Raw genomic sequence first — 22,974 nt, 5'->3', positions numbered from 1 at the left:
ACTCATCCCTATAATTGGATATGGCTTTATTGTTTTTCAAAATATTCTCTTTTAAGATCAGTACCTCTAAAACATGTAACTTGAAGGCATCATTTTTCAAGAAATCATTTGGTGCCAAAGAAAAACTGTACGGCGTATGGCCCATAAATTTCATGTTCAGAAACGTTTTTATTTGAAATTATGTGATTTTTCTTCTGGAATTGGTTTCACTAATTTTTTTCAACACTTCTGGCAAGTAAATGCTGGAGTACGATTCAAAATTCACAGCTCTACGTTGCTCTAATAGAACGGTGGCGACGTATTCCTTTATTCCGAAAAAAACAGGCGATCATTTGATCCAAAGATTATATACTCCATTGATCTGCCACTCTTTATAAAAATTTGACGACAAAGTTCGATCCTAGCGACAGCTCTCGGACTGACTCCGTACCAAGAAAACAGATTTCTGTTATCAAAGATTTTATCTAAGGTTTATATCCATGCTAATTTCGCGGGAAATTTGAAAATAACTCGAGTTATTTCAAATGTTCGAAGCTAGTTATCGCATCAAATTGTGAATGAAGTATTTTGTAAAATATTTTGGTTTCATTCACAATTTATGTGACAACCAGGTCCGACCATCTATATTTCAAAATTAAATGGTTTATATAAGATATAGGTAGATGGAATATTGAAACACAGGATGATTATTATAATTTTTATTTTGTTTTTGACATTTTATAACTATATCCACAAACAAAAAATTTTCCTTCACACTTTAGCAGGCTTAGGACTGTCAACAGTGAGATGTTGGCGTGTTTAAAAAATGTTTCTGTTTGTAGTACATACAATGGTATATAAAAAACTGATTTTATAACCATGGTTAATTAATGATTACCGTTGTCTTTCTTGCAGCTTTATCTATATTCAACATATGTCATATTCATCACAACATCATTTTCTTTATATGGTTGATCTTTGCCCTTCAAAATTTTATTAATAATACCTATGTAATGAAAGATGCATATGTTAAACTAATATATTTACGAACATATTTACATAATCCTTATGATCTGAACAAAATATTGAGGAAATGTCTGTCAAATTCTCCAAACGAAATATTTGTTTCTTTATGCCTAACGAATTGATTAACTGGGGCAATCTTTCGAAAATTTTATCAGAAAATACCAATAAAGGGAAATATGAAATCTCTAAAATAATAGAGATCGGAGCTGACCTAGTTGTATATGACAATGTGGCCAAATATAAGATTTATTCCTACTGTTACAATCAAACAAAATTAAGAATGTGGCGTCATATATTCTTAATTTGTTTGTATTTTCGAATTGTAATCTTTAGTAATCAAGCAGTTATCAAGTTATTAGTTGGAAATTAGTATTTTTTCTGAGAAAAGTCACTTGCTTGTTCCATTTACATAGTTTTCTGGAAAATTGTATATTTTGGAATATTCATACTAAAATACATGCGCGTCTATAGAGAATGCGCGGTGATTGGGACCTGTAGCGGTTGAGAGGAACTTTGGCATGCAGATGGCCATATTGATGCGCGAGCTTTTACAGCGGTTTGACGTATGTAATAGACTGTAGTTACTCTGATAGAGCTCACCTCCATTTCCAGAAAATTGTTTTTATAATTTACTGGTTGTGGATTTCTACTTGACTATGAAACTGGTTTAGATTGACATACATTTTACAAAAATATGTAACCGAGCGACAAGACCGAACTGATTACGAACTAAACCTTGGTCGCTATACACTATAGATGCAAAGGCGGGTTGATACTTCGCGTCGGTCATCACAATCGCGCTAAATTTGCACTGTGGATGCACACTAAGAAGTAACATATACTGATCTAGAAATTAACCGATCTGAAAAATGAAAACTTGCAGCTAATTGATGTAAAGTTTGATAGTATACAATACATCCATTTGCACACTTAAGCCTGGTTTGATATATGTAGTAGTTTACATGTTATTCACAAGATTATATATATTCTCCACCGTAGTTGTTGGTCAAGCAAATATAATGCCAAAAAAGCCAAAATCTTCACAAAAAATTTGCCAAAGATTGAATAAATAGTGTTAATCGGTGTATATTTGTCTATTTGATTATTTTTGTCGTATTTAGAAAGGATGGAACGATAAAATTTAGGTATTTTATTGTTCTGTGGAAGCCTCACTTTCCAATTATTCTCGAATATCAACTCACGTATTCTTCATTCCCGTAAAAATTGGAATTTCACAGATCCTATGTCGTCTAAATACAAAAAAAAAATTTTCGGCAAAACTAAACAGCGGTATATTGATTAATACGCGATTTTATCGTAACGTCGACCATCTCCTTTATATTTACGAAGCCCTGTCCTACGCGCTTAACATGCTTTATTTGAGTGGAGATTAGGTTCGACCTTTTACAAAGCCCTTGTGAAATAAAATTGCTTTGATTTCCACTATACAGTAAACAACGGCAAATCACCTTTTTACCTCCACCCTATATCTCTGTCATAGCAGTAGAAAATAAAACTTGAGAAATATCAGAAGACGTGTCAACTATGCCTTCCTTATCACACTCCTCTGAACAATTAAAGCCATGCGCGGCGTTTTCTGAAGGTTGATTTTCCCCGGTACCCGCATTATTTATTGGCGCCGGTGCCTTGTTACCGGTTTTCGCTTCTGAGGTTTCTGCACCGCGAACATCTAGGTAGTAGGCATTTCCAATAAGGATGTATACCTATCAAGCAGTTAAAACAGAACCTCGCCGTCTTTATCCCATCTAATTTCTCATCCAAGCTAAGCCGTTTAAATCTTTCACACCACATACATTTTCTTTCACTTTCATTCACAGTACCAGCAAAACTCGCTTCTTATTCTAAAATTTCACACTTATTTTTGAAGAACTTGTTTAGATCGTACAATTTGGGAAAATCTACCTCATATTTATACGATTCCCAATCTCTGCGCGTTACACTATCAAATTTATTTGACACTAAATAAATGATCAACGGGTCCCAACTTTTTAAATATATTTTTAGCGATTTTATAGTCATAAAGGTTTCTCAATTCTGTGTGACTTTCCTATTGCATAACAGGGTGCTCGAAAATAGCCCGAATATGGTTGTGGAAAATTAAATTTTTGATTTAAAAGCAAATTTAGGCACATCAATTGGCTGCAACTGAAATGAATCTGGCAACGCTGTTTCCAAAGCACGGGCACTAGGAGCGGAATGACTGGATGAACTTATAAAGCTATTATCATTATTCTGAGCGAAAAGTGAACTGTTTTGTTGCGAAAATGACCTTGATTGTCTTACAAACTTAACAAATTCATTCTCAAAATGCTCCCGTTCTTTTATATTTTGCACAGTGGCAGTTGTGTTATACTGCTTCGATTGAACCTCTTGGTATTCATCCGAAATAAGCTGCCCCTTTCCTAATTTTACCTCCAACGTACTAAAACTTAATTCAGTTAAAGGATCTTCTAACTTTGCCTCTGAAAAGGCATTCCCTAAACTAGTTAGCCTACCTTTGAGAACTGCCCGTTTACGTTTTAGAGTTAAATTATCAACAGTTTCCCTCATAATGAATCAAGAGGAGAATGAGTAGAAAGGAAACATAAGATAGGAGATAAGTAGATTTTTAGATCGTTATACATGCTTAGAAAACCGTTCGCCATAAAGAGACATTCTGAAGGAAATAATCATAAATTGTTATTATTTATAGAAAATATTTACAGGAGGTTTTGAATCACAATCAAACATTTTCTAATTGAATTGCATACTGTTGAACATCGAGAATTTAAATGTAGAATCATTCAGTTGGTTAGCCTTGAGCCATAGAGCTCATCAAATAGAGAGAAAAAAAACTATAATAAATGTTCGAAGTGCGTACCTTGCACTTCTATACACATCTGGAGTCTATGGAGGATATTTCTTTGAACGTGGAAGAGCATTCCAAGATTTTGCTTTATAGCGTCACAATGGGTTTATTCTATCGATCATTTCGTTCCTTTTAACGGGTGTTGCAAATACCAAGCTTCTAAAATATCCCCTAAAAAATAAATCCATTGTATTCAATTCAGGGAAACGTGGAGGCCATACAAATGGACCTTCCCGAACAATTCACCTATTAGGAAAAATGTTATAATTTCTTACATAAGGGGGAAGTTTAGGAAGTGGGGAGGGATTCCATCGTGCCTGAAGCACATGTCTCTGCGAATGGAGGAACATCTCACAACATGGGTAGGAAATAATTTTGGAGAAATTTTTTTTATCGCTGACCATTTGGGTTATTATCAAAAACATATGGACCTACTAAATTATTACCCACTATTCCTTTCCACACATTAACACAAAATCGATGTTTATTCTGTTCTGTTGTATGAGAAAAATTTTCTTATTTCTCAGCTTTGTTTTCACATCATCTACTCACTTCCTAATTTTTTGCTCGGAACACTCGTATAATACTGTGACACTAAAACGCATAGAACCATTATCTATTATACACATTCTCATTTCTCACCTTCCTAATAACTATTAAAAAGCAACTACCTCTACAAAGTCGACGCGTTTAAATAATTACTGAGAATCGTTTTTTAAGACTGGAATTATGTTAATAGACTCTTTGTTCAGCCACAAATCGGGTAAGACCCTTCGTAGTACTAACTTCAGGTAAGCTTGTAGTCAAATAACTATTAATTATTCACCGCCTGGGATCCCCCGTGTGATTTATTAGCTTCAGGATAATTGTTATCCTTAGTGTATGAAAGGTACGTTGAAATTATGTATCATCTATGAAAAGCATTGGCGTTGTTGACGGTTAGATTTGTTCATCTAAAATTACCTGGAAATACGATTAGTTTGCATATGCCTAATAAAATATGTATCGTTATGTATTAATTGGACAATTCAAGAGGATTTTGCGTTGAGGAAACAACTTTGGGTTTAGTTAATAACGTTGTTATTATTAACGACTTTTGGTGTTTACGAGAGAAATTGAAACTTATCGTATTTATTGACCTTGGGATCAAATTATGAAGTAATTCTCATAATTCATATTGTTCAGTTTCTCTAACAACGCTAAAAATTTATTACAGTTTAAGACCAGAGGGAAAAATTAATAACGTTTCCTTTTCAATTAGAAATAAATTGAGTTGTATTATTTTGCCTGAATTTATTCATGTTACTCATTTTTTAATCTTTTTTTGATATCGTAATAAATAGATAAACTGAGAAATATTCTAGTACTCTAATTTTTAAGTAAATATATCTATTATCACACAGAAAATAGACAGAATAAAAAAAACATGAAGTTAAGGACTTTTCAGAATTTTTGTATATCTCTTTTCTAACATGCAAATTGTCTAGGTCCATTTTTGATGTGAATAAAGTGTGTTAATATTAATACAGAAAAGAAGATCAGCTTTTCAGTAACCGAAATTGCTGGCGCATGTACCAGGCAACTATTTTATAACTGGAAGTCCATCAAGCCCACGTCAACTAAAGCGGTTGTAAACAAACCTTATTGTTTGACATACTGTACTTAATGATTATTATTAGTTCAATTTCATGAACTATTAGTGAGAGTGAAAGTTATTTGTATTTTTCCATAGCTTCCTTAAAATAACCAAGTACTAAAAAAAGAGGTGTGCATATCAACCTCGTCCTTCTCGTGTGGATAAAAACTCAAGTTCCAATAGCACAATAAAAGTCAGGAGAATCCGAATTTACTTTTTACCACAATTACCTGTGAAATTTTTATGAGATAATCTAAAACTATAATCCTATTTTTCAGTGTTACAAAGTCAGACAATTGCACAAATAAATAATAAAATGCGTAGTTGTTTTATCAATCAATAATCAGTTAACCACATGACAAAACTTCAAATTACTCTTTGTGTTCAAATGAAAGTTTTTTTATAGATATTATAATTCTCCTTATTTTTAATGGGTCTTTATTTTTCTTGGTGTAAAAGAAGCAACTTTTTTCTCTGAGTAAATTTAATAACCGGCTATTCTGTCAACGCGCTTTATAAAATCGGTTACCGGTAGATAAAAGTTTGGGAGAAAAACTTTCTCTTCTGTATTAGTATTAAGTTTGTTTCATTTATGTAGAATCATTTTACTATGATGTAAGAAGCAAGTATATAAAGGTTATTTTTCACTTTTCCATTATGATTAACTTCACTTACTAGAAAGAAAATACAAATATTTTGTTTGTATACGTTCCGTTTTGGAAATTGGATTCTAACTGTTTTAAGCTAACAAAGGAAAAATAAGTTAAAGTTGGGAGTGCAGAAGCCTAGTAGCTATAATCCTTGATATGACATGCTGATACAAAGTTAATATTTACAATGCTAATCCTCTAACTCGTTATACAAGGATTATATTCGTTGGGGAGCTATAGGAATAAAATTCGATTGTTTCATAGAGCTTATGTATGTGTGGAGCATGTGTGATTTTCCAAAACATCTACTGTAAGCTTTTAATTAAGACATACGTAAGAAAGTATATATACGAGGTTTATACCAAAAAAGAAACTACTTCACTATCTTTGCATCAAATCATCGAATAGACCTGTCGGACATGAGCATCACCGTCACCGGTTGAACGTGTAAGATCGTGGACGGTGTGCGTAAAGTCAAAGTGATTTTCCATCATTTGTCGCAATGGAAAAAATAATACTAGTATTACTAACCGATGCTACTCAGTGTCTTAGATTATGAAAGTACTGGGAAAAAATAATATGTTAAGAGAAGTGACACGATCACTTGGACAAGTGTTGTTTGATATATTCACCAAGAAAATGCACCAGGGTATTTAAAAATACCTTGCAGAAGTATTTAACAAAATACTGTAAAGTCTTAACGTAGCTTTTTGCAAAATTTTGATTGAAAATATCGATCAAAGAACACAGGTTTTATGACAAAAATAACGGTTGAAATTGATACGACAATACGACAAACGCACTAAAGGTATTTCTGAAAATTCACTTTCAGGATTACAAAAGCTGGAAACTTCGATAAATAGTGTTATTAAATCAAATGTGGTCCACAGGAAAGATATAAAGATATGGTCCCTACTTTCCGATGGAAGTATTTTGAAACGAGAAATTGAAATATGAAATTGTCTATAATATTATACAGCAGAACTTCAAATTTCACACATTGTATTGCCAAGAAGTGTTTCAGTTATTTTTGGGTGAAGTTTTTTTGAAATATAATTAGCTTCATTCACAACTATATTTCATGAATTTGTACCATGGGTTGGTTATTGGTTAAGCTTCACGAAATAAGATCTAATATGATAAAATTACTCAGAAAGTATTGCTAAAATTTTGGAAAATATCTAAAAGGAAAATTGAAGTACTGGGGACACAACAATGAGCTAGCAGAGTATCAGGGCATAACTTGAAATGTTTATCAAGTACAAATTTAGTTGTTTTGCATTTTTTAAACAGAGAGCAAAAAAATTTGTTAGTCACCACAGCCGACACCGAAATGGACTCATTATCATTTTTTTTTTTTCATTTCTCAGAGAAATATGATTGGTTACACTGCTATGGTATAACAACATATAGTAGCGAAGTCTGGCCTCTAAAAGAAAAAACAGTCAGCCACAGAAATGGATTATTGGAGACGTGCGGCAGGAATATCAAGACTGGAAAAAATAAGAAACGACAGAATCAGAGAGATCATGAAGGTGCAACACACGATTACGGAAGACATTAGGGTGAACTAGTTAAGATGGTACGGACATGTCCAAAGAATGCCTGAAGACCGCATACCCAAACAAATCTTAAATTGGGCACCAAAAGGAAGAAGAAAGAGAGGAAGACCAAGATTAAGTTGGAGAGAAGGTATCGAGGTATCGAGAAGGATATTCGAGACAGAGGATTGGAAGAAGATCTTTGGGAAGATCGAGAAAAATGGAAACTGGGAATCGGAACACGGCGAAGAACGTTTTAACCCGATTAATAATATATATATATATATATATATATATATATATATATATATATATATATATATATACACTGCTTTCTCCATTGACATGTCAAATTTCCAGACTTTCTTTGCAAAGATATGTGTTGTAAGTGTTTTCTAACTATCCTGTAAAATTTTTTATAATAATAATGCTTATTGGTGGAAAAATTCCTCATAAAATGGGTAGTTCAAGTTGATAGGTTTTAGTTTACTTTCAATCTGGAGGCGATAGCTTTGTTTTCGAAACGCGCGTCAGACAGTGCAATTGTGAGTGTTGGTATAGTGGTAGTTTTTTCATTATGAATGGTTCCAGAAAATTCCATCTTAATAGTGAATATATTTGGTATAAATATATTAAGTACCGCGGCGTATGTATAGAATGTCATCTGGATATACACGGGATGTATGTAGGTATTCTATATTCTATACGGTAGAATTTAGCTTCTGGGCTTTGTCTATACAATATAATTATGACTCAATACATTTAATTCTTCCAATCCACATATATGTGAAAAGTTTATCAATAATCTTTTGTAAACAGCAAACTGAATATTGATGTGTTAAGTCACTTAATCAAAACACTATGTATTTTTTCAACAGTTTACGATGTCTATTTGCTATCAATGAAAAAAATAGAAACCTTTGTGATTTGAACCTGTATACAAATGAATCGATGTAATTAAGATTTTGACACCATCATTACAAATTCAGAGTATCATGGGTCACAATGAAATCCAATCCTTTACTTCTCGAATATAGTTAAGTAATTAATACTTTGGAAAATAAGTACATCCCTGACAAGAAAGAACTTCTACTTGTTGATGGTTTTAAGTGACTTAGAATGTACAAGAAACTGTGGGAAAAGCGCATCTGCAAAAAGTTGTGGTTTGCCTTTAGGAAGTAACATCGTTCTTTCGATTTATTGTATGAAATATTCTAGACACTGTTGGATAATTTTCCAAGAAAATGATAAATTATACGGGAAAGATTCAGTAGGCTAAGATAAGATAGATAAGATTTCCTGAATTTGGTATGATGAATGTTTGGAAGTTAAATATGCTGTTATACGATGCAGAATGTGTTTCAGCAAAAATTTGATGGTTAGGAATGATTGTAACCGTAAGCAAATAGAATCATTAAACGGAAAAATAAGTGCCAGTTGTCTACATAGAAATAATGAATAGAATAGGATATTAGCATTAAAGCAAAAGGAAATTTGGGTAGGTGAGTTTACTATGGTAACTTAAAATTCATAAGAGCATTTTTTCCACGAATAGAATATTTCAGCTTTATAAAAGAGTCTAAAGCTGGACAGATTCCATAATAATCGAATGAAGAGTTATGGTATTGTATGAGATAAAATTACGTTTCCCACACTGCAAATAGAAAGTTTAGTTCCTATAAATTGAAAAGTATAACACGTATGAAATATTGTTTTCAACTCATTATATCAAGTTTTGTCTTGTTTAAGACAAGTACACAATATTTAATAATTTGATTGTCTGAAAACCTTTGGTGGTAGTTTGTATACTCAGCACAATGGAGGTGGATCAACCGTTTCCAAAACTGTCACAAGATATAAAGGGGCTGAAAATGTTGGAATTTGTTCCATATCTGGCAAGACTGCACTGAATATGCTACTTCAAGAATCTTTCTCCAATATTTTTTAACCAGTTGGCTTTAGACCACAGTGTCCGTTATTATCAAATTCACTGGAAATATCAGCTCTATTTCTCTATGACAACGATATTAAGTTGTTCCTGGAAAAAATTGCAAATGTTTTTAAAAGAAATATCTTGTAAATTACTATATTAGTTCATGGACTGGTAAGAGGGTTTTATATAACCATATTCTCTGCTACGTAGCAATTTTAGATCACACGATTAAAAAATTTGCAAAATAAAAAAAATGAGAATTTTCTAAGGTATTCTTGTCTCCACGATTTTTTAAAATCTGGCAAGTTCTTATCTTCGTTAACTACTCTTAGAACTTTTTGCAATTGTAGGTAAATGATTCGAGCCCGGTCGATTTTTCTAGTCCCGGAATTTTGAGATAGTCCCGGGATTGTATTGGCAATAGGTAGTGGTAGCAGAAAGAAAATAAAACATATCAAAATCCACCTTTTATTTTGAATTTTCACTTAAATCTTCAATAACAAAAACAAAATTATATTTCTTCTAATAAAATCAACAAACTAGGCCCTTATAAAATAGTTTAATGAATTATTGCTTAGTTTGTTTATTTTATTTAACAATAAACTTAAATAAATCAACTTCTTCAAATTTGTCAAAAGAGATTAATGTTAATAGGACTCATATTTGGAATCAAATAGACCAGAAACTATAATTTACTTATTTAAGCCACGAAAATAAAGTCTAAGAAATAACAACGCATCCAACGTCTCTTCTTAATTTGTTGCACAAATATGAAGCAGCGGAAAACGCGCGTTCAGACTCGATGGAAGTTGGAGGAATCGTCAATAAATTTTCATAAGCCTTCTCCAAATTATAATCTCGTGTGGAACTAGCCTCATAAAGATTGAATTCTTGCTTAATGATTTTAGAAAGATCAGTTTCTTTATTTGCTTCAGGATTTATAGTTTTTATACTGTCTATTTCGTTCTGAAGCTTTTCTTTTAATGTTAAATCAGTTGTCTGCGTGGGTTCAATGTTCATGTCATTTTCTTCATTATCACTATTTTCAATTTTCCCAGTTAACAAAATATTTTTATAGTCATCTTGCTTGGACATGGAAATAACTCCTTTCACAATCAGTCTCCAACTCAGTCTTCTCGGTATGAGGATTTTGTAGATAGTTTAATACTCTACTTAACTCACATCGTCGACGATCTTTCAAGCGGTTCAATAAATGCGTCTTCAATTTAGAGGCCAAAATTGAGTCATAGTCACTTAATTCTTGTAAAAGAAACTTGAGTGTCGCATCCGCCGTGCACAAATTGGTATCAGAACGACAAAGTGCTTCTACAGATAATAATTTAACTGGCGCCAATACCTCGATTTCCTCACTAATGAGTTGAAAATCTGACTCTTCAAATGGTACAGGATTATTAAGATCAATAAGTGCCTTTTTACGCTAGTTTTTAAAAGATCAAATCGCTGCAGCATTGTAAAGGGACTGTTCCAACGCGTTTTACAATCGAGCAGTAAATTGAGTTCTCTTCCATTTTCTTTTTTAACATATTTTGGAAGTATTGTATCATTTTTCAAGATGCTCTTTTGGAAATAAGACCGAACCCTCTAATTGTAAGTAACTCATTTCGAAAGAAAAAATTGTGCACAATTCTTCTAATGGGGCTCCTGTCGAAATCATCGGTTGAATTGTTAATTTTCTTTCTTTGATTAGCTCTGTACTCTCGAAGGACTCAGTAGACACTTACATAAGATACTCCCGAAATATATGCCGTATTGGAAACAGTCACAACAGTCTTTTCATTATTTTTTTGCATTTAATTTTTATGAATATTCACAATAATTTGTTTTTCACTAACGGTGAAATAAAGCTTTTTAGCTATCTTCTTAGGCGGAATATAGGTAATGTCAACGACTCACATGATAAGTCTCCGTATCAGACTTGTTTAAGAAAACATCTTCGTAAACATCTGAAATTTTGAAGTACATATACAATAATCTCGAAATAATAAAGTGATCCAAGGCTCAAAAACATATTGTCTTAACAAATAAACTAGAAAATTCTTTGAATTGTTTATAGTTCAGTAGGATTATAGATGTTTTAGAACACTAAGTTCTGCATGAGACTGGTCGCACATTTTTGCACTCGTTGCCATACTAGTCCCCATTAAAGTTGGGACAGTTTTCTTAATTTTATCTTGTTCTTACTTGAAGTTTTCTTCATCATATCATCTAAACTAACTCATTTATCAGTAAAGTGATTATTATATAGTGTAGAATGAAACCAAAAATGAAATTTTTCAATAATCGTTTCTGTATAGTGTCACTTTAAGTTTAGATCATTTCTTATCATGGTTATCATCAATGATGACAGTTTGTTTAACTGATATTATTCAATAAGTGTTATTACACATATTTTGAACATAATACTAAATGTAAAAATATAGATAATATTAAGAAATGGTTTGATATAGAATACGATAAGATCCATTCAACTGATATAAAAATGGAGGCGGCATAATAAAAAATACAATTCCTGTTATCAATTATTGATGATTTTATTTTAAAACAAGAAAAGTTGGTAGAAGTAAAAGATAAAATGAATGGAAAGGTGTTGGAAAGTAAGCTACAGAGGTCGATATTTGGCTGTCGTTGGACGACTCGACTCATCTTCGAGGTCCGACGTCCCATATATGTAGTCCAGGTCGAACTGCGATGTTTGCTGTTCTGGAGCAGAGTTTATTTTTCTCTGACGTCTATAATAACTACGTTATTATTGAATGAGTTTATTTAGGTGATTTAACTGAAAATCTGTACTCGAAACAACAACTTTTCAGAAATGTGGATGCAATGCTAAATTTAATGTTTTTTATAGTAACCATGTTATCGATATTGCTAGGCATTTGAGAGATATTACGGTAAAACCGCAAAAATCCCCTTTTGGGGATACTTTTCCTCTAATTTTATGTTAAACGTTTCTAGCCTATTACCTTAACTGTCGATATATAGTTGATAGCATCTAAGTATATTCACTATAACATTTTTATTTGAATACTGAATTTTTATTTGGAACATTCCAATATAGATTGGAATCCATTATTATTAACTCTCAAACCTACAAAAGAAAGCTTCGTAAAAGTGATTCACGTTGGAACTACAATAAAAGATTTCCAACGGGTACACTTTCGATCGTGTAGTTCTGGTTCATTTTATCAGAAAGCTTGAGCTATAATAATCAATAGATCACTTACCTGAATGTAAGAACGGTGAATGGTCTATAAGATTTATGGCTGGTCATTTCTGCCATGGGCGTTCCCCAGAAATCGTTCATGAAAATACGTCCGAGCGGATTATTAGCTAGAACGTCTTTATTACGTATCACTGCAGGAATGTCATCGTGCACGAAATCACCATTTAGTCCGTTCAAATGACATATAACCGCGACAGTGCTAACTAAGCTATAAAGGGACCAGGTGCTTTGTTCCCCGACTTTTTTTTCGGATTCTTGATTTGTATGTGAAAGTTTCCTCTTCATTTTTATTGAACTACAAACAAAACAGATTGTTCACAAAAAGGAAGTTAGTGAAAGAAAAATTGAATAATCGTGAAAAATCTATTCAGCAAAGTATATCGGTAGAAGCTGATATCATTCATAAATTACTTTGTAATATTTCACCAAAATAGCTGCTGTAAGTACGAGTTATACACAAACTCATATTCAGAACCCTTCTAGAGAGAGACATTCTGTTGCAATGAATCTGCAGATCAGATCAGTGTTCATAATATAACCTTACCTACTTTCGAAAATAATATCATTCAGTTAATTTTCTTACTTTTCTTACTTTCCAAACTTGAAAACATGAGTTGTCTCCATGAATGCAATCAATTCCTTCGATTGATAGAGAAAACTTTCTTCGGGTTTACAAGGTAATCTTTCTGTAATTTAGCAATCTGCGAATTCTGCTGTAATTTTTTACTTTCTCAAGATAGTCATTTGAAATTATTTTTACGTAGCAGTTATTGTTAAATCTCATTGTTCTAATTCAGAAAAGAGATTTTTTGGGTCGGGGTTTGAGTCCTCACAAAGTTACAAGGAACTGCCAAAATCCATTCCATCAATTAGTACAATGATTATTGTAGCAGTTGTAAATTGTTTGTAAAATGTTTCTTATTAAATTTTGGTTCCTTTTTTTAGAAAGCTTTACTTTTGAATTGAGTTTATAATACCCTCATATCCAAAGTATTTTGATTAAACATTTTTTCGTTCCGTATAACATTTGTAAAGCATAGTTATACAACTTGAATGGTATTGAGACGCGGACCTATTCAGTTTGAATTTATAATTCAATCCGCTCAGACCTTTTCAATTCCTTTTTAGGAAATCTTCTTTTTCAAATACCTTTCTTCAATAGTTTTATTACCTTAGTTTTTCCCAGGTAAAGGAATATTTTAGAGAATGGTCATTTGAACTCATTTTCTCTTTCTAATCTCCAGTCTTAAAGAAATCAAAACGCAAAAATAGCAGCTTTTAAAAAGTAGTCAGTCAGTCACGCTTCGTCAACCATTAAAGATCGCATACCGCAGCTCTTTATTCAGTCAATTTCGTGGACTTCCAAATTCCTTCAAATTTTAAACAACTTGATGAAAGCAGCAAAAGGATTTCTGTTAGTAATTATCTCTGTGATTCAATGTATCCGAATGGATATCCAGATTCCGAGGAAGGTGTGGCGAGAAAAAAAATAAATTGTTCAAGGTTTTCCAGCAGCAAAGACTTTTATATTTTATAAGTTTTTACGATAGCCACTCCTCAGTACTTTTGTTATCTCAAAGCTTCAAAATGTTACTTTTATTGAAATCAATTAATATACTATTAAAGAAAAGCCTCTACATCTCACACATTTATAAGTAAAGATGCTCAGATTTCGGAGACTACAAATAAAATGCGGATCCGTGAACGACCATGAAAAAACGTCAGCTGTAGGAGCCAATTCATTGAAAGTTTATAGAGGCGAAACATCTTTAAGAGATTTTATCTTAGATTGATGGCGGCACATGTGAAATATATACTTCTATAAGATAGATGCAGTAAATATGTCCATGTTAAGCAGAAGCCTTGATACAAATTAGAAAAAAGTAAATATGTACATTGATATTATATAGAAAGCGTACTCTTATTCTTGAAGATATCATTTATGGACATCAACACGATTATTTGTTCTTTATTTTTTCATTATATCGTTTTTTTCAATACTGATCATTCAGGTCGTATTATCAGCCCTGTCGTTAATATGCCCATCGGAGGTGCCTAATATGCAAAGGGCATGTTCATGATATAAAGAGTGATTTATTTGGTCAAAAACATAAATCTTCCGTTATTCGAATATATTTATTCCAAAAAGTAAATTTATGATGACAACAAACTAATAAACTAAACTAAATAATATTTCTGAAGAACTGGATATATTCGCTTTTGGGTAAAACACGCTCTGAAAAAATAAGTAGAGTGTATTACAACAAAACAAAAAAGATACCTATACTGTGACAAAATTAGCAACAATCTGAACATATAAAATTTATATTATCATTCTTGGTGAGCCCTACGTATTCTTCGTGAAACTACACCAAACACACCGAGCATAATCGCATATCTTTTTTAACGCCTTCTTGGCAAGCTTTACGTCACCTATATGTATAACAAATATCCCTTGTCCAATTTTGAGCGACGAACGTTTGTGGATTATAATTTTTGTCTAGTGAACGGTGGAATCTTGGAGAATCAATGGCGTTAAATATTAAACTAATAAATTAAATTACTAGTTAGAAGACACTTCAGTCTCCATATAGAAAATCAACCCTAAACTTAAATTAAAACTAAACTAAGAGTTTGCCAACTTATTAGTTTAATTCCTTAATTTTGAGAGGTTATTAGTACAAAATACAGCAGGACATTCTGTATTTTGTTGGATTTTTTTTGTTTTCAACATTTTGGTTATGAAAATATTATTAGCGTTATTGCGCCGATTTTCGCCGTGGTGTTTATTTCCAAAACAGATATCTTTTGACGAAGGAACCCTGATAGCCAATATCTGGACCTATCCATATTGGTATGACAAACAGGGCCCATACGGTTAATTTAGTCTTAGTTTTGGCTGTATAAACCAAGCTCAAGTGTTGTGTTGACATGGATGGATGATATTTTTAAACAGTTAACAACCTTGGCGAAGAACTTCGACTAGTCTACTGCCAAAAGAAAAGACCTATGGAGTGAGATGTGGAAAGGAAACAAAATTGTCAACTAATTTAAAGTATGCTTCATATTTAGTATATGAGATTGTACTCGATTGTACTAAAATTTCTGACATTAATGAAAAAATTGTTAGTATCTTTAATAGCGAACGATATCCTTATATCATTTAAACTAATGATGAAAAACAAATGTAGCAAAGTAAAAATACTTTTTTTCGATAAACTCTACAAAATATTCATAACTTCAAATATTCGTACTTATATTTTATATACATTCAAAATGTATCTTCTACGAATAAAAAACAAACGGAATCGACGATTTTATAAGTACCTCACATAAATTCGTTGAGAAATAAAAGTTTATTGTTCTTGTTTACATTAAAACAACTCTTTTAACTCGCGCTAACATCAACATTTTTTTTAATAATCGTATACCGATAATCTTTCCGGTTCGTCGTTAACTTTTATCACACCGAAAATGTGACAAACGGTTTCACCACTTCGAAATTGTACAAAACGAGTATGCGCCGTTTGTTTCACGGACCGATCACAATGGAACCATTTTCGATTGAAGCGAAATTCATAGAATCCAAAGTCGGCAGGATTTCCGACAACATTCTGAACGGAAGAAATCTTCTAGGTATTTGCTACCTGAAACAAAATGAAGAAATAATTGCATTCCATTCCAAATTGAATAACTTAAGACGCAACAACAACAGCAATAAATCAAACATATCAAATACTCCAATGATTTTAACCAGAAACTGAAAATAGTACCTTTGCTCAAAACATTCATTACTCAAAATATATGCAAATAATTTTAATTGTATTATTTGAATCATAATTCATAATACTTTTGTAATTTATTCGGAAAGTAAAAAATACCCGTGCACATATGGTAAGATTTTTTTCAACCAGTTCGGAGCCAATAGATTTGTTTTTAAAATTCAACATTCGACAATTGAAGGAGTATTTAAATTTACGCATTTTAATATCAAATATAATTTTATTTCACAAAAAATGTATAGAAATATAACCGATTATTGGGATTATCAGACCTTTTAAATCCCTTTATACTAAATCTTCGTTTGCAAATACGTTTCTTCAATAGTTTTAATATATTAGTTTTCCACAGGTAAAGAAATATTTTTGAAGAGGGTCATTTGAACTCATTTTCTCTTTCTAATCTCCAGTCTTAACTCTCTACAGAAATCAAAACGCAAAAATAGTAGCTTTGAAAAAGTAGTTAGTCAGTCAATCCTCATCAACCATTAAAGATAGTAACCACGAAGAAAATCGCATACCGCGGCTCTTTAACCGAACATATCATTCAAATATTCATTACAGCTCAAGTTAAATATTTCTAACTTTCTTCATAATAAAAATTCTAATTAAAAATTAATTTATTCGGTTAATTTCGTGGACTTTATTCCAAATCCTTTAAATTTAAACGAGTTGATGAGTAAAAACAGCAAAAGGATTTTGTGTTAGTAATTATCTATGCGATTCGATTCATCTGATAATACTTTTATAATCCACTCGAATCATCCAGTCAATCATAGTCGCGCACATATGGTAGAATTTTTTTCAACCAGTTCGGAGCCAATAGAATTGTTTTCAAAATTCAGCATTCGATAATCAAGGGCGTACTTAAATTTACATTAAAATATTAAATATAATTTCATTTAAAAAAAAATGTATTTTAGTTCGATTTGACAAATATTAATGAGAAATATAACCGATTATTGGGATTATCTATCAGATACCCAATTAACATTATCTACGGCATCATTTTGGTTAGGTAGAGGAAAAGATTATGTAGGTGGTTTTTAGTTTAGATTCCCTGTGGGAATTTCATAAGAAAATCACCAACTGATGTGGGTTATGGAATATTATTTATTTATTCAACCGAATTAAAACAGGTTCATTTGTATTTTAGAACATTTATGTAAATTGAGAATCTCCTATTCAATAAACGGTTCAGACAGATGACGTATCAAGTTGGTGGTTATCTATGAAATGTGATCTGTTTCTTATTTGTACCATTTCGAAAATCCATCAATTGCGCACTAAAGTGATAATTTGTTTCACGAAATTTTGAGAATAAATAATACGTATTGCTATGAGAGTGTGAATTGCAACCACCTCAATATCTTTTTAAATGTTTTCAACATTTTACGAAATGTCTACCTGTTATAGGCTATACTGGAAATGAAATGTTAATACTTAAAGAAGAATGGCAATTTATGATATATAGAATGGCCCATATAAGTACGTGTTTGGCGCGTGAACGTCTATGTATACAGTATAATTTTTTAATATGTAATCCTATTGATGAGTGTCCTTTTAGTCTAACGAATGTTTTTTTTTGTACAATTTGAAATTCTATAAACTATGTTAGTAGGTTTATCAGTTTTATCTTAGATTTTTCTAAAAATAGCAAGGATTTAAATATCCTGTTTATTAGCAATTCTGGTATTACATTGTTCACATATACTGTAAAGTTTAGGAGTGATTTAACATAAGCAAGAGACGTATTTGTGGGCTATGATAGGTAGAAATTAGATCCCTAGATCGTAAGTTTTGTCTAATGTCAAATCCAACGAGTTTCTCCAGAGATTTTTGATCCCTGCAACTAATTGATATCAAAATTGAATCAAAATCAATGTGAGAATCAGTTTTGGGAAATATGTTTACACCTGGTATTGACTATGGGGTCGAAGATACCCCTTCTAGGGGATGGAAAATATTATCTTGAAATTAAATAAAAAAGTAATTCCATGAAAAAAATGTTCTATGAAAATCTTTATTTCATAGGTTATGTCTAGTTGAAAATATTTAATTTTCGTGTAAAAATGAGCATTTTCAGACGGTTTCTGGAAATGATTTTGAAAATGAAGAACTTACAAAAAATGTAAGAAATAAAGTTGGAGTCTGAAAAGAAACGAATAAATTTAACACAAAACTAATCAAATATTATAAAAAAATGTACTGAACATTTTTTGAAGGTTATTGCAAACCAATTTCAATGAATTTGGATAAAACTAAAGAAATTATGACAAAAATAAATTTTTCTATAACTTTTTCAAAATAGAATAATACAAAAAGTAATGAATTTTTTCATTATTATAGAAATTGAAGATAATCACTCGTTAATATATTTCATTTCGATACTCACTATATATTAAATAAGTTGTGATCAATATTTTGCAAAATTTAAGTACTATTGAAAAAAAATTATTCGAATTTAATTAACAAAATTCCAATGTTTGATTAATATCTCCATAAATAGAGCAATAACAAAAAAACATTAGAAATAACATTAATCAGATCTTTTTTTACTTAACAATTTGATCTTTTGTTTAATAATATATGACGAAAAAAAAAAAGATATCGCACTTCAAAGATTATAGTTAAGAACCAGACCCACTTTTCTTGATCTCTTTGACCTTGAGTTTTTAAAAATCGAACAATCATGGAATATTCGAATTACCAGGAATTGTAGCATTCGAAATTTCCTTTAAAATGGATCAATATCATAGCTATAAAATTAAAAAAGTTATCGCGAGAAAGCTAAAGCTATCTTGTCGCAATGTTTTTGGAATATATAAATAGAACCCGGAAGTTCTATATTATGGGCATACCTACCTTCTTTGGTACGGTCGAAACGTTACGCAAGTAGGTATTACCTGTGAGAATATACATACTATATTCACATTTAACAGGTATATTATATTCCGCGATATGTAACAATACTTTTTTACATAAAAAAGTTTGATTTTAATTCATGCAAGGTATTTTTCAAATTTTTTTAATTATTCTTCAAAACAGGTGGTTTTCTCCCCTTTAGAATAAAAAGTCGGTGCTAAAAACTTTTTAAAAATTATCTATAGGGTAAATTAAAGTTAATTACAAATTTTCATACAAATATGTAGCGGGAAACAATTCTATAATCGTAGACCTTTTTTCTCCTGATAGAATGCACTAATAGTTTTTGGACCAAGACATCTTTTTCTGAAATTCTCGAAATAAGTTCTGAAATAGGTGAAACCAAGAAAATATCGTTTGAAATTCGACTTCTTATTCTAGGCAAAAGTAACCGTACCATTACCGCCATATTAAAAATACCTAGATATACCATGGACGTGACTTGAAAAAATAAGCTTCCAATAGGAGCTTTGACAATAGAAAATGTTTAGGGCGAACATTATGATGAAATGATGAGTGAAAGTTTGAGGTTTTTGGGTCTAATCAAAAAGTGTGATGGTTTGGAGGAAGGATGGCCAAAGACCTTGTAAAAATTGGGGAGAATTTGGAGAAATGAGGCTATAAAAAATATAGTACGTTAGCTAATCGGTAGAAAATTCATCTTCCACCATGACAACGATCTCAAGCATCTCTCGAAGCTGTGCAGAGACTATTTGAGATAATTGGAAAGGAAGAATGTACTGAAACTAATGATTTGGCCATCACAGTTGCTCGACTTCAACATAATTAAGTTGTTGTGGAACAAATTGGAGAGGAAAGTCAGAAAGCAGTGTCCTACTTCCACTTCACAAATTTGGAATATTTTAAAAAATTAATGGAACCAAATGGACGACACGACGATTATTTGTCGAAATTGTTAGAGAGAATATCAAAATTGTACTATAGGATAGACAAAACCGACATGGACAATATAATGCCATAATCCTACTGGACGTAGTCTAGTTATGAGAAACATGCGATTTTATTGGTGACAAAATATTATATTAAGAACAAATTCTGCACAAACCCTAAATCAAGACTAAATTTACAATGAATTTGAAAAATATATGAGATTATAAAAGAATGATTAGTTCTTAGAGTGAATTTCATATTCTGCAGCTATCATAATAAGATGGCCTCGTAACTGGAAACATATTCACATGCGCTTAAAATCTCTAAGTTGTTAATATTCCAACTCTCTTTTCTAATCCTCAATTCTAGTTAACCATTTACAATTAAATCGGGTGTTCCTCTCCCATATCCTTAAATTCCAGATAGAATTCAACTGTGAACGAACCGATGCAAAAGAAACAGTTTCCTTTCAGGTAAGCGAGTTCAACATTGCGATTGGAAATGGGCCTATCACGAAATTCCATTGAAACCCAAATAGAATAGAAGTGTTTCTCACATGAGATGAAATTGATTCAGGGAACGAATTACTTCAGAAACGCTCGAAAGTAATCTGGTTTCAAAAACGCAAATTCGGGTGTATTCTATCAGCGGTAACAAACTTTTTTCACCTATACACGTGCGGTAATAACAGAGAATCAATATCAATACATTAAGAAGTAAAAACAATAACATAATAGAATGAGTAGTCTTTAGAGTGAGACCAGATCTTAGAGGGAAATTTAAATTCGAAGCCATGTTTATGTATTTTTGTTCTTGAAATGCGTTTTTAATAGTGAAAAATAATAATAACACAAATCTGAGCGATCCGAAGTTGATCTCGGTTCATTTGAAAATGTTTTATCTTTAAACGGTTTAATAAGAAGAAACATAACAACAGTTTGGCATCGTAATCCCCCCGAATAAATGTCGATACTTCCAAGAAAAACATTGTAATTCGTCCACCTGGTGTGAGTTTCCACTCGCAGTGCAATGTCACCAGTTGATAGCTAGAAGCTTTTTTCCCTGACTCTATTATTGAGAATGTAGTACGATACAATTATGGGCTACTGACGATACTGCTCCAGAAAGTTTTAGGGCAACTATGTCACCACCATCGACAAGATGCTTGAGCCTTTCCGTGGGCGTTATAAATTTAGGCACTATATACCAAGTAAGTAGGCAGGAAATTTATGCTGGCTTTATGGTGGACACTTCAAAAAAGATAATAGTAAAACTGATGTGATCAAGAGATTAGCTGATCATATTTTGTATACTAGACGGAATATTACAATTGATAACTATTTCACATCGATACCCTTAGCCGAATCAGCTGGATACATATGTGTGGTTGGAACAATCCGAAAAAAATAAAAAGATATTCCAGCTGAGTTCAATGAAACGAAACAAAAGGCTTTGTATACCAATATTTTTGGATGGCACTTTCTACATTCCATAACAATGACAATTTAGATGAGAGCACCGGAGCTTTAGTCAAGTCCGAAATAATAACATTTTACAAAATGGTATCTTGCAGACGGCCTCTGATCATATTTTTCGGATCGATGAATATAGGTGGCATCAAGAGTCTGATCATTTATAAAGCAAATATTGACAATTTGATTGAAAGGAGGGTTTTTTCAAAGAACTGGCACCGAGTTTGATGCAATCTCACCTTATTACTAAATCAGCTGTCCAAAATATAAAACCTCAAGATCGTACTGCTATGAAAAAAATTGTGGGTGTTCATTGAATACTGAAGAAACAAATACAAGTCAGATGGTAGGCGAATTCTGTGCTTTTTGACCAAGAAAGAAGAACAAAAAAACCAAAAAAGTGTGTGTTATAATTGTGACAGTATACAGTTGCGTAAAATGTGCTAATATTGATTAGCAAGGTTTCTCTAGTAAAACAAATTTTTGTTTGTATCTCTTTTTGTGAAAAAAGATGAGTGTTGAGATATTATATTTTTGTTTTTTTGGTTAGTTTTCCACAATATTTAAACAATTTATACATTTAGATTAGAAAATTTAGTTAGTATATAAACTATATCACATCCTTCTTATAGATAAACATGACAAATAAAATGTTTAAATGAATTAATTTACGGTGAAATTATTTAAGTGAGGCACCATGAGAGAAATTCTCACTAGCGAGTTCTGGTGTGACGGAAATTTTAGCGAGTTCTCTCGGGTTAATGATGCTGAATTAGCGCTGAATGTTTGCCAGTTCTGACAGAGTTAATGTGAAACTTTCATTCACCTTCATTTGTTGGGAATACTCAACACCAATCGCAACTAAATTTTCAAATTATAAACACAAAATGAACATTAACAAAGATAGTGAACAGAGTTTTAGCTAGACATTGTTTTATAATGTTGATTTCCTTGGTTAGCTGGAAACCATCCAATTCGTTCATTTATAGAAAATTATATTTGAATAGTGGTCAATAATGATGATTTTAA

At 31.8% G+C, this 22,974-nt stretch overlaps 1 protein-coding gene across 2 annotated transcripts in view; it reads right to left on the bottom strand.

Moving 5' to 3' along the window:
* The window catches only part of LOC130447340 (protein O-mannosyl-transferase TMTC1-like), a 152,650-nt gene that overhangs the window by 107,222 nt on the left and 22,454 nt on the right, over window positions 1-22,974 (bottom strand). Inside the window, exons 1-2 of one of the 2 annotated variants that reach the window (XM_056784108.1) lie at window positions 16,133-16,146; window positions 12,880-13,173 (exon numbers count right to left, since the gene is read on the bottom strand). In XM_056784108.1, the coding sequence (XP_056640086.1) occupies window positions 12,880-13,163 (284 nt within the window). In that variant the 5' untranslated portion in view covers window positions 13,164-13,173; window positions 16,133-16,146. Of the gene's footprint in view, window positions 1-12,879; window positions 13,174-16,132; window positions 16,147-22,974 lie in introns of those variants that run through there. The other variant, XM_056784107.1, reaches the window with a different exon arrangement.

This window comes from Diorhabda sublineata, chromosome 8 (assembly GCF_026230105.1).
Source record: "Diorhabda sublineata isolate icDioSubl1.1 chromosome 8, icDioSubl1.1, whole genome shotgun sequence".
NCBI classification, from domain to species: Eukaryota; Metazoa; Arthropoda; class Insecta; order Coleoptera; family Chrysomelidae; genus Diorhabda; species Diorhabda sublineata.
The sequence above is the reverse complement of the archived record's forward strand: the minus strand, read 5'-3'. Positions and strand labels throughout refer to the sequence as shown.